Source organism: Andrena cerasifolii, chromosome 1 (assembly GCF_050908995.1).
Source record: "Andrena cerasifolii isolate SP2316 chromosome 1, iyAndCera1_principal, whole genome shotgun sequence".
Taxonomy (NCBI): Eukaryota; Metazoa; Arthropoda; class Insecta; order Hymenoptera; family Andrenidae; genus Andrena; species Andrena cerasifolii.
Genome location: NC_135118.1, coordinates 1,974,726 through 1,988,236, shown reverse-complemented (window position 1 = coordinate 1,988,236; position 13,511 = coordinate 1,974,726). Strand labels below are relative to the sequence as shown.

Genomic DNA, 13,511 nt, shown 5'->3' with positions numbered 1-13,511 from the left:
AGCACGAAACGATCCTAATCAATTTTAATAGCAAGGGAATTAATATTGTTCAACTGTGCTCTTTTCTCGTTCGCGCAATGCCAGTCAAGACTAGATAAATATTTAAATGCAAACGGTGACGACATGCATTCCGAAAAATTATGCACTATAATACATGATTCATGATGTATGTTCATTGGCGTAACTAGGAATTTTGTGGGGGGGGGGGTTAGATCCCACCCCCCACGTCTCTCTCTCTCGTTCTGTCTTTTTTATACAGATAGATTTACCTACATATACCTACATTTAGCAGCTAAATTCCAACAGTTTTAATTCATAATTTAACCTAATAAAAACATTATTGTATTTTTTTATTTATTTTCACTGCATATATCATTTCGGCCCAAATATTTGTTTTATTTAAGATAGGCTTTTACGAACAGACGAATGTTTTTTACTTATTTCGATAGTTTCTAGGGATGGGCCATTCCGCGTTTTGGAGGGGGGGGGTAAGGCCCAGGCGGCCCCCTAACTAGTTACGCCAATGTGTATGTGTTGGATATGCGAGCGTAAATCTTTCAATAACTCTTGAGACTTACACAACTTTCGTCATATTCCAGTTACCTATACGCATTGCGTTGGCGTGGATTCAAGCGTAAAGTAAAATTATCCCACTAGCAGAAATTATGGAAGAATTTAATTAATAAATGCACATCTAAACCATGGCCCATATCGTATTTCATACGTACAATGAATACAGTATCGCGCGCCACAACATATGAATTTAACAACCCTTCTCCACTGGAAATTAATGCGCAAAATATACTTCTTCTAACGGGAGAATTTTGAATTCCTTGAACGTACGATATCTTTGGAACCGTGTAGGGGAAAGCGGGGTAATTCCCGCCACTTTTATTTCTTTAAATAAAAACCGCGTAGCTTGACTCTGTATGGTACTGCCACCTGTTAATGATGCGGCGAGCTAATATTCATGCTTTCCATGAGGATAGCAGTCTTTTGTTTCAAACAAATCCGGGAGTGTTCATTTCGCGCCGCAATCTTATAACAGTGGTCTATCTTTAAGCGAGACAATTTATTGCTTGGAATAGATATAAATTATTAATATTAATCTCATTAAATAGGGAAATGTTTCTACTTTCAAACTCACATTTGGTTTTTGGTGATATGTAAATTCAATTCAGTGTACCTAGTACCTCAATTACCTGAACATGTGTTGTGGGATAAGACCGGCCAAAATTCAGGGGTAATTCCAGCCAACTTTTCACAGTGCTTTTTTGTGGCTTGCAAGGAAACATCCCAAAATTCTGAAACTTTGTGAATATGTAGGGAATTTCCTCCTGATTACAAGGGAATTTTTGTTTGCTGCCCAAATTCACTCTAAGGGGGTGTAATTGACCCCTGAAAATGCGGTTATTTCCCGATTTTGTGTTATAACTCGTGAACTGTAAAATAATTTTTTTACCAAATGATAGATCTAATTAAAAGAAGTAACTTTTGTCTTGAAACTTTTTTTCTATCTCTTACAGTTCCCGAGTTATAACACAAAATAGCCGAATGGTGAGGGGCTAATTTCACCCCCTTCGAGTGAATTTGGGCAGCAAACAAAAATTGCGTTGTAATCAGAAGGAAATCCCCTACGTATTCACAAAGTTTTAGAATTTTTTGAATTTTTGGATTCGGGATCTTCCCTTGTTAGATGCAACTGACATGTAAAATACCACCCTTAGTTGTAGAGAAAACTGAATGTGCCATTCATTTAAATTTGCAAGCACTCCACAAATGACTCTTCATTTCCTTCTATTCCACCTATGTCCTTTATTATCGAAACAGATAAATACTATTCATGCTTATGTATAATGTCATCGAAGCGGGAAAGTGTAGTGTGAACTGCTTACAAATTTTAACTCCACTTCCCTGAATGCTTTTTGTGATCGAATTATTGATTCATTAAAAAAATTTACAAAAAGGGTAACGTTGCTTGACAACAGTATGATCTAGAAAAACGACTTGAGGAAGCACTAGAACAGGGGTGTCGAACTAGCGGCTCGCGAGCCGCAGTGGCTCCCTCTCCTCTTCGCCTGCTCCGTAGAGCCGTAGGAGAACGGCCCCCTCCACACCTACTTCGCTCTGACGAATTTCTCCTCCGGGTGCCGCATTCCCCCCCTGCCGGGGCTCGTGCAACGCCTGGAGAAAAATAAGTGGGGGACCCGGCAGACCGGGGGCCCGACTCGCGCGGCTCTCGGAGTGGGGAAGTTCGACACTCCTGCACTAGAACAAGACGCTACATAGGGGAAAGCGAGGCAATTTCGTCCAGTGGGTAATTCTGTTCATTTTTATTTCTGAAAAAACCAAAAACGCGTAACTTAACACTGTATGGTAACACTTGTTAATAATCTGGCTAGCTAATATTCGTCGTTTCCATGACTATAGCAGTCTTTTCTTGTAAACAAATCCGTAAATGTTCATTTCGCAACGTAAGCTTATAACAGTGGTCTATTTTTAAGCAAGGTAAGTTAGTACATGGAATAGATACGAATTATTAATATTAATCTCATTAAATAGAGGAATGTTTCTAGTTTCAAACTAACATTTGGTTTTTGGTGATATGTAAACTCAATTCAGTGTATTACCTTCAAATATCTGAACATGAGGTGTGGGGTAATACCGGCCAAAAGTAAGAGGTAATTCCAGCCAGCTTTTAACATTGCTTTTTTTTGGCGTGGATGCCACGTACATATAAAAGAATTTCGAAGAAGGCAGAATGGAACCAGGAAAATTTATCGAAGGCCGTGGAGGTAATTAGTAAGAATAAAATGTCCATACGTAAGGCAGCGTAATTGTTGGGGAGGTAAACTAAACCTGAGGAAAAAGAAACTGAATTTTCAATCGGACAATTCAGATATTTGTGACGAAAAAGTAGAGCACGATATTTGCTCCTTTTGCAAAGAATTCGGAAAAGGTGGTGAAATGTGGTTCCGGTGCACAGTACGTGGTCAATGGGCACATGAAGAATGTTCAGGATGGGATACCCCCGAAGAATACACTTGTGATATATGTACCAATTAATTTTAAAATAAAAAATAATACAATATTTTATTAATTTAACAGTGTTCCTATCTCTTTTATAAATAAAAATCATGGCCGGAATTACCCCACTAGTGGGGTAATCGACTGTTTTTGTGTTATTGCTCCCAATTTTGTTACAACGTAAATTTATGCTTTCTAGGTCATAGTAATACAAACTAAGGTGGAAGCCAGATATATTGGCCGGTGAATTCGTTTTCGCGAGCAGCAATCGAGGAGAAATCAACCACCACCACCTGACGATCCTGGATTTGTCAGTTGGAGTGGCGTGGCTCTCGCAGGGTATGGTGGGATAACGGGAACGCTGCTCGGCCCCGCCTGAATCTAGCCGTTTGGTTGTTATTTATTCTTAGCGTAATAGTTGCGTGCGTTACGAAGCTATGCATAGACCAATACGAGATGAAGCTATCGAGAAGGAATCAATGTTCTGACCGATAAAGCTCCTGAATTTTTTCGGAGCTAACGCACACCTATTCTGATGCGTGTATCTCTACGCTAACAGCTCGGTTTGACCTACACGCCAGAAGCTTGGCACTATCCCCACCACTTCCGGCTCACTCTTGTTCCGCGAGAGCGAGTGAGAAAACGTTGAGAAAAGGAGCACCGAGGCAGGCAAACGGTGTGGTGGGAGAATTCCCCTCACGAAACTCACCGGCTAATACATCTGGTTTTGACCTTAGACACTTCGAACTATCAATTAATATAAAAAACTAACAAATGCGTGACTTGTTCAAATTTTATAGCATTTACTGCTTATGTGGCCGGAATTACCCCGCTTTCCCCTAATTCCATTCGCATACCGTTTCCTCCAGTGTCGTTATCGGGGAGTTTTTAGTAACCGAATCTTACAAGCCTTAAAAGGAGGTTCACGACGATACTTATAGCTGAGGCCCGTTATTGAGAAGTAGGTAATAACATGTTCATCTACTTATAAGCATTAGCACCTATGCATTGCTAGACTCAATATGTTTAATGCAATCGTCGTAGCACGAAGTACCGGCTATGGAGAACCTAGTGGATTCCCTAGTTACAGGGAGTGAGAAACTCCTCAAGACCGGAAGATGTGACTTTGGTACTGCTTTGACTCCTGCCTGGCCGCGGCGCTTATGTGTGCTCGAAGTGACTTTTAAAAAGGCGATTCAATTGCGTTTTTACGACTGCTTGGCGAAATGTAGAGAGATACCTATTCAAGGAATAAACGAAATGGAAGGGAACGCAGGGGGAGGGTGAAATTACCAGTTGAACCAAAAATAAGGGGTTGGAGGGTGGGGGAGGAGGACGTAAGGTGGCCTGGGTTGGGTCGTAAGGTAAGTGCATCGCAGTAAATCGAAGCCGAAAAGCATGATTGTGGGGTGGTATACTCACATTGTTGCTTATGCCTGGATTCCATAAGGATCATTTGTTCGTGTTTGTGCCATGCAGCATCCGTAGTATCTGTCCCCGTCATACCTCTCGCAGCTGCGGAGGGTGGTTGGACACCCCCACGGCCCCCACCGCCTCCGCCCCCGCCGCTTCCATACTCCATACCAGCGGCACCCTTACCCTTCCCTCCCTCCCACCCTTTCACTTCTGCCCCCGGCAGGCTTCAGACACTCACAACATGGGGCACGCCAGCCCTCTCAATACCGCTTCACAGCGCGCACCCTCGCTCCCTCTCCCTCCTTCTCTTTTTCCTTCTTCCCCTTCTTCGCCGCACACTTCCTCTTTTCCTCTTCCTTTTTTTCCCTTCGTTCTTCCTCTTCGGTCCGTCTTTCCCAGGTGTTCTTTTTCACGGTCTCTTTCTTCCCCCTTTCTTCTCTCAATCAAAACACCCTCGTTTCTTTAGCTTCTTCCACCAATTCCCCCTCTTTTATATAAATATCTATACATATATATATGCATATACAATATATATGTGTATGTATATATATATGCACGGGGGTGTTTGTCACCCCCGCTCTCTCTCTCTCACACTCACTCACTCGCTCATTCACTCACTCATTCGCTCACCCACACGCTCTCTTTCCGCGAAGATTTTTGCCCCGTCGAATCTAAGCTAATCGCACACCGCGAATGAGATTGCACTACAAGCGGAAGAAACACAAATCGATTTTGGATAAAGAACGTAGAAACGAGACTCGTTAATTGCGATACCGTATCTCCTCCTTCTTCTTTCGCTCCTCTCGCTTCTTTCGCTTCTTTCTCTTCTTCTGTCACCGATCTTCTACCCTCTCCGTATGTCCATCTAAGGGAGAGAGAGAGAGAGAAAGAAAGAGGGGGGAGAGGGAGGGAGGGAGAGAGGGAAAGAGGGAGAGAGAGAGAAAGCCCTCAGAACCTTCTTCCGTTCAAGGACTTCTAAATGTCTTCCTGCTCGTTTTCCCTCGTTCCGACGTGGATGTATCTCCTTTTCTTTCATACGAAAAATAACTCTTATTTACAGACACTTTGCCGAGTATTTTTCTTTTTCACTCTCTCTCTCTCCCCTCTTATTACGCAATCCACGGATGCGTGCGGTCGCTCCTGGCTATTCCTCCCCCGTCCGATTCCTCTCGCTCGTATGTTCCTTCTCGCCCGTTCGCGTAACTTTACTAGCTTCCGCGACGGCGATGCGTCCGACTCCCTTTCCCCCTCCTCTGTTTCTATACCTACGAAAGTTCGCTGCTCTTCCAACTTTTGCGAATTCCTCTTCTCAAAAGAAGGATCTCTCATTCGATTTCACACTCAACATCCATGATCCTCGACACTGGTGTCTGCAATCAAAACAACAGAAATACACATTTCTCATATGATCCCAACATTGCTATTACTAATCATTCTTACTTCTACCTGTATGGCATTTGTCCTGCAAACCTATCTTCTAAAACCAAACGAAATACTGATTTCTTTAAACTTCAAGAGAAGACCAAAAAACTGTAATAAGAGAGATTGTACTCGGACGGCGATTAAAATTATTTCTGTTAGGTTTTTAATGGCAAACGGTCTGTTTAATCCCTGGAAGCAGGGATCCGAACCGATTCGTAACCCTAACCCTTACCTGGTTAATCAAGGAAGGTTTCTGTAACCCATACTAACCGCGAGGGAACGGTTCTTAAATTCTAGAAAGAACCGAAGTAACCGGGTTAACCCGCTACGAGCGGGTTACTAGTAGAATAAGACAGTCTAGCCTGGACTAGACAGTCATTTACGGCAAGTCAGTGATATGTGAATCTACAGGCAATACAAATTCAGATCAAATGAATACACAATGTTTAAAATATACGAGTATATAATCCATGCAGGTTTGATTAATTTTAGAGGGTTGTTAGAAACGGAATTTATACTTTATTTCTTAAACTTCAAGAATTACTCAACACCAATACCTGTTAGCATCAATCTAGAGACGCGGAAGCGTCACGACGCCAAGTACAGGAAAGACACCCTGTATATGTCGACTGTCGCTACAGCTATCATTTACTCGTCGCCGGGCTATTCCAACCTAACCTGAAACTTATTTCCTTAATATCTCATCATGCCTGCAATATTTTCTAAATTTTAAAGGCATTTTTCTTATGTAAACCGCATATAAGCTTTCGAATAAGACCAATTTCAATAAAATCGGTCCGCGGATAACCGAGATATTTTGTCGACATAATACGTATACGCGTCACACGCACACCTTCAGCTAAAACGGAACTATCACACGTTTCGTTCGTCAATCGCTATCTTCGCTATGCAATCTACTCCAAATTTTCACAGCTTACCGTCAAGTTATAAACGTGTTTTTACAAATATATGCATAAATGAATTTCTTTTTAATTTAAATGATAAAAACCAATTTAAACCAATTCCACCAATCCAATTGTCTTGAAGCTTTGCAGGCGTGCGTAGTTTGGATGACAATACAATATATTTTAAAAAAAAAACCCGAGAGGATGAAAAAATTATCCAGTCATCTATTCATAATATAATAATAATTTATAAAATTGAAAATTATCTGAAGTCATTCTCTATGTAAATTATCTTTGTAAAAAGAAGTGAGATCTCCATAAAAAACTTGAGAAAAGTAAAAAAATTACGCCAAGTACATGAAAGCAAATAAATCACAAAAATAGAAGATAATAATAATTATAAAATAAAAAAAGATGTGAAATCAAAGTGAGCTGCACGTACAAAAGGTTATGATAAATACAAATAAATATTTTAATACGAACAAACATTTTCTCCAAAATACTTGGCGCCTGCATCCCGAATTGGTACGTATGACATTAGAATTAAATATATGTAGAATAAATCTGACTGCGTTTCTAATATGTATATGTATAAGTATATGTTTATGTATTTTAGATTGTAAGGGAGTTATTGCAAATTATTAATACGAGGACAATTAACATTTTTTCTATTTCGCAGCGCCAAGTATTTTGAATAAAATGTTTATTCGTATTAAAATATTTATTTGTATTTATCATTACCTTTATGTACGGGCAGCTCATTTTGATTTCACATCTTTTTTTATTTTATAATTATTATTATCTTCTATTTTTTGTGATTTTATCTTCTACAGCCGTGTACGCGTTTCGCCTTATAGCTTCCATTTTCTAGCATTCGAATATTTTCGACACCTAAGCGTTAGACAATGGGTAAAAGTCTGGTCATCTGGTCGACAGTCGGTCTCGTCCGTGCGGCAGGTACTACCGAAGCACCGAACAACCGGGTCCTAAACCCGCACAGTCTAGATGGTGTGAGATTTTGGACAAAAGTCGCTCGACAGTGCAAATCTTGACCGATTTCAATAATTTTTTTTTTAAATACTCGTAAAGGATTCAGCAATAACGGAGCACTGCAATAAAACCCATATCTGTTGGTCTGATTTATAGAGAACACTATTTAGCGCAACATAACATAAAAACATAAATTATACAAATTAAAGATATTAAAAATTATTTTTTTACAAATTTAATATTAGCTGTAAAATAAAAAATTTACTTTACATTTACAAAATTTATGTTTTAAATAAACTGCATAGCTGATTTGAATATTATACTTTTAAATTATATTTCAATTTTATCAGTTTTGATTTTATTTTTAATATATAAATTTAAAAATAACTTTATAATAATTGTAATTCGGTATAATTAGAATCGAATATTTTATGGTAACTAATTTTACAACGTAATTTATAAATATAAGATTTAAATCAGCTATACAGTTTATTTAGAACATAATTTTTGTAAATTTAAGGTAAACTTTTATTTCATAGTTAATATTAAATTTACAAAAAATCATTTTGAATATCTTTAATCTGCAAAATTTATTCATTTACGCTTTTATGTTATGTTATGCTAAATAGTATTTTCTATAGATTAGACCAACAGATACTGTCTTTATTGCTGTGCTCCGTTATTGCTGAATCCTTTACGAGTATTAAAAAAAAAAAATATTGAAATCGGTCAAGATTTGCGCTGTCGAGCGATTTTTATCCAAAATCTTACACTGTGCGCCGGCAAACGCTCGCGATTTCGGCGCGGCCAAGTTAATCTTTGACCTCGCATATTTATTACTTTCACGTGCATGCATCACCCTACCAAGAAGTCTCCGATATTAAAATAAAATTCATCTGTATTTGGAAACCTGCTTACAACTATGTTTTTCACCGTAACACTGTACCCGCATTAACCCGGTTAACCGGGTTACTCGGGTTACAGATGATTTCTGTTACTCCGTTAGGCGGGTTAGTCGACGATACGGCGTACCGAACCGGGTACGGGTTAGGGTTCGGTTTCCTGCCTGAAACGACGGACTAACCGTGTCGTAAATATATCCGCAAATCGTTACGCCCCATTGATTTGTTGATTCTGGGGAATAATCGTTTCTTTAAATGTTTCTACGTGGACCAAAAGTCGAATGATACATATTTCGTTGATCGGCCGAATCGAGGAGGTCGAGTTGGAAATCTTCTTATAACCCAAGACGAACGTGTTGCTGACAATAAATCTGTTACAAGTCCATCCAACTGTAACCCTCGCAAGACGCGCGCGCGATTACTGGTGGCGCATTCGGATAGCTAATATCTATCAGCGTGACTTCGAACGCATATTTTTACTGGCTCTATTTAATACACCGCGGTCTTTTCAATAATGCATGGACTTTCCGTAATTAAGCGACGCGGCTCAACATCAACCGGATACTTTGCGAGGTAATACGAGTTAACACCAACCGGATACTTAAAATTTTAAATTTTTAAAAAGTAAACGTATAATTATTTAACCGACTTCAAAAAGGAGCCATATGCACCGATTTTGATGATCTTTTTTTTTATTCGAAAGAGGGCGACGCCCCAATTCCTACACTGCATCAATATTGGCTCCATACTTTGCAGTACCTCGTACTGGTTCATTCAAACTTTGCCTCGTTACATAATTTGAATTTCATGTATTTTCGCATTTTAGACTATTTCCGCGCGTTAAGGGGTTACCTGCCGTCAGGGGTTAGAAAAAGAATCGGTTCTTTGGGAATTTATTTCAGAAAGTACATGCATATTCTTATGCAATAGTTTTTGTATTCAGATGAGGGACAGTTTAACAGGTTATTATATTATGTTTTGGTATAAAAATATTTAGCTATTGCAAAATTACAACTGATTTCCCGGAAACTGTTTTTAAAACGGGGACCACGATTTCTCCAAAACCTCATGACCAATCTTCCTGAAACTTTGTAGGTTTCTTCTAAACATTCAAATCTAGTCTTCAATCGAAGCATTTGTTTTTCCAATGCATAGTTTTTATTTTATGGATGAAAAATGAGTGTTTTTTTTTTTACGAAAATCGATCTTTCACTTTAAACATCTGCCATTTTGTCCCAGATTAATATTATATAAAGGGGAAGGATTAAAGACTAGATAAACTATTGTACTAACTAAATCTTCTTCGTTTTTTTATTTCAGATAACCCAGTTTCGAACAATGTTGGTCACCGCAAAGCGTGTTTCTAAATACAGCTTCCGGAAAAACAGTTGTAATTTTGCAATAACTAAATATTTTGATACCAAAACATAATATAATAACCTGTTAAAGTGTCCTTCATCTGAATACGAAAGCCATTGCATAAAACTACGAATGTACTTTCTGAAATAAATTCCCAAAGATTTGAATCATTTTCTATCTCCTGACGGTAGGTAACCCCTTAAGTGCAGTCCGTGACAAGGACCACCGAAGGACACGAACAAATTCGTACCGCGCAATGTACAAGCAACAAGTATTCTAACTGGGTTAATCGTTCAAAACATAAATATGAATGATTGCTTGTTAAGAAACACGACACTCAGTGGCGTATTTAACAGGGCGGCTGATGAGCAGTTGCCGCCTGGGCCCCTGTCCAGAAGGCCCCACCAGGGCCCCATCTCCAAAAAATTATGATTAGGTATAGGTATCCAAACACTACAATTTTTTTTCGTACTATTACACTTGACCCGGCTTTAATAGACTACCTCTTCGCAGCGGCGCACGCATGGGACTCCCCCCCCCCCCAACAAAAAGAGAAAAAGGGAAAGGAATATTTCGCTGGGAGATCGACGTCTCGCAAAGAACGGAATAGTATCAAGCGCCTTAAGGGGAGGATCCGGTCTAAAAGTCGATTTTTTTTTATTTCATTTTTCGAATGTTTAACATTTTAAAAGGATTTGTTGAAATTCGTAAAATTCCCGAAGTTATAGGCATTTGAGTAGCGGCAAATGCATGGGCAATAACCGGCCACTCGGCACCCACGTAAAACTTTAAACGCGTTTTTCTCGAAACAGTGTTCTCAAAACGGTGTAACCTGTATTTCCAAAAGTTATTATCCGATTCGACTGAAACTTTTTTATTTTGAAGAATATATTTCTGGCTAGGGGGGATATACCAGAAAAAAATACAAAAATTGAAAATTTATAATTTTCAAAGGCGTATTTTTGAAAGGGTGAAAAATATAGGGAAGAAGTGATTTCACACTTCAAGTGTCGTTATTTTCTAAAAAAATGTTATTTTTGTAATTTGTTCCGGTTTCCCTCATAGCCAGAAGTATATTCTTCAAAATAAAAAAAGTTTCAGTCGAATCGGATAATAACTTTTGGGGATACGGGTCCCACCGATTTGGATCAATTTTTTTGACACCTTGACTTTGACGACTCCCCAGTGCCGTCTTCAATGATTAATTATAAAACAAAAAATATATTTCTATAATTTAAGACATCCTTAATATAATGCAAAAAAACCCATTAAATTATACATAGTAGTTTTCCTTTAATTAATTCCTAAAGATCACCTATTTTTTGGGCCCTAGACCGGAAGGTCCCCTCAAAGCCGGAGCGAGACAAAGATATCAACGCGTCGCGCGTCGTCTATCTCGTACCGTTCCTCGCTTGTTTTTAATGGGGGGGGGATTTAACGGATAAAACTCCCCCTCCCCGTCCAAAAATAAAATCCTGAGTGCGCCACTGCATCTTCATTTTTTCTAAAAAAAATGGGCCCTTCAGAACGTTTGTCACCTGGGCCTTTTCTCTTAAATCCGCCACTGATGATACCATACACATTTTTAGCGATTTCGTTGATAAATAAAGTGGGATAAGTAGGGTGAACTTGCCTAATTCGTACCTGCGCCTAAATCGTATCCCCGCTGTTTCTTTTAAACTAAGACAGTCACAATCGCCCCCTAGCGGTAGAAAGTGTAAACAGTTATCCATACGCCATTAACAAGCCGAGTCTCCATGCCGTCACTCCTCAAAAAAAATATAAAGCAGGTAAGTTTCTCGGGTACTTCTCACTAAAATTTTACCATGATTCTTAAGGATTGTGTGAATTACTATTTTGTGAGAATTAGTGAAACAAATTTCTATGCGAAACTACGTCTAAGGTGAATGTCCCAATGTCTGTTGATTTAAGAGGTAACTCGTCATAAAGAAGGTGTAAAAAATTTGATTGCGATTAAAATGTGCAGGGTAATTAAAATAATTGATTAATTCCTTAATAATAAATCAAGCAATTCAAAAACTATTTAAGAAAGATATTTCCAGATGTTTAACTACTAGTAATTTGCCCCAAGCTCGTGCAACACTCGCGTAAATGTTTAAATAATTTAGAATTATTTTCTTGCAACTATATCACAAACGTAACGCATATAATAATAAGAGAAATACGAAGTCAGCAGAAATTGGGACATTCGCCTTATTTTCAAGTTCATTTCTTGTTTTGGCATCAACGAACAGTGCCCTATATTTTAACGCCATAGATTTGAATTCAAATTGACCTATGTACCTATTTATTATGTACTGGTACGAGCATACTAAAACAATCAGGAAGAAAAATTAGATGAGGCTAAAAAGAAAATCATAACCACAAGAAAAAAAAACAGAACAGCAAAGGAAACTCGTAAGAGGGGGAATACCGCCAAAACCAATACACAAAAGAAAGAAAAAGAAGAAGAAGAAAAACGATGAAAATGAAAGCTGGTTTTGTGAAATGTGTCGAGGAAATAGACAGGAAAATTGTACGATACACATACCCGCGGTGCAAAATGTGGGTACACCAGCTTTTGAATACATATGTGATGATTGTAGTAATTAAATTTTAAAGTATTAATTTGAAAGTAGAATTAGGATAAGTATGGTACGATTTAGAAACATTAATCCTTAAACTTTTCCCATATTAAAAATAAATCGTTTTTATGAATAGAAGTTGATTACTTTTTGTTGTTTGAGTTTATAAAACTGTTTATTCTATTAATAAAAAGTTGATTGCCACTAATTTTCTTTCATTTCTCCTGTTATTTTTCATGTAATAAGCATTTGTACTTAAGGGATGTGATTTAAGAAGAAGGGATGCACCTTCTATAATTGAAGTTAATTTCTTCCAAAAAAAAAAACACAAAAGTTACTACCATAGCTAGCCACATTCGTGTAGATTCAGAACCTCTTCTCCTTTTTGTGTTTCAGACAACCCCTACAGTACTTTCCGTCAACGCCAGGACCACCTGATCTTTTTTCAACGCTCTCGGTCAGCACTCTGTATCTGCAATGTTTTTGCTCTCACTGTCAAACAAAAATTCAGAACAATAGCTCAAGGTACAATAAAACAGCCTGCCAAACCTCAAATGAATTTGTCGAACCGTTTTTCTACAAAAAATTCACAAAGAGTTACCTACTTTTAAAAATTTGGGAATTTTTTTAAGAAACTAACAATTCGATTCTTCTGAAATTTCGACCATGTTTTGATGCATCCTCAAAGAAGTATGCTATAAAAAGCATACACGATAACGAATTTCCTTTCAACGTTTCTTAATAACGATCTTCAATGTCTCACAGATTTACAATTATTGCTTATTTACTTTCGACGAGGAATTGCCCAAACGCGGGTATCTTTTTACTTTTGTAGGGGATGTATGCAGGGTGATGTTCACCAGTATGTTCTGAGTAGAAATAAGTAAAAAAATCTTATATTCGTA

General features: G+C 38.2%; 1 protein-coding gene across 2 annotated transcripts in view; it reads right to left on the bottom strand.

The window, feature by feature from the left end:
* Positions 1–4,624, bottom strand: part of Mnb (minibrain) — a 92,667-nt gene extending 88,043 nt beyond the window's left edge. For both annotated transcript variants that reach the window (XR_013085379.1, XM_076813055.1), the window contains exon 1: positions 4,450–4,624. Coding sequence is in view for 1 of the 2 variants with exons in the window: in XM_076813055.1 (XP_076669170.1) it covers positions 4,450–4,609 (160 nt within the window). In the remaining variant the exon portion in view is untranslated. The remainder of the gene's footprint in view (positions 1–4,449) is intronic.
* Positions 4,625–13,511: the final 8,887 nt, after the last annotated feature.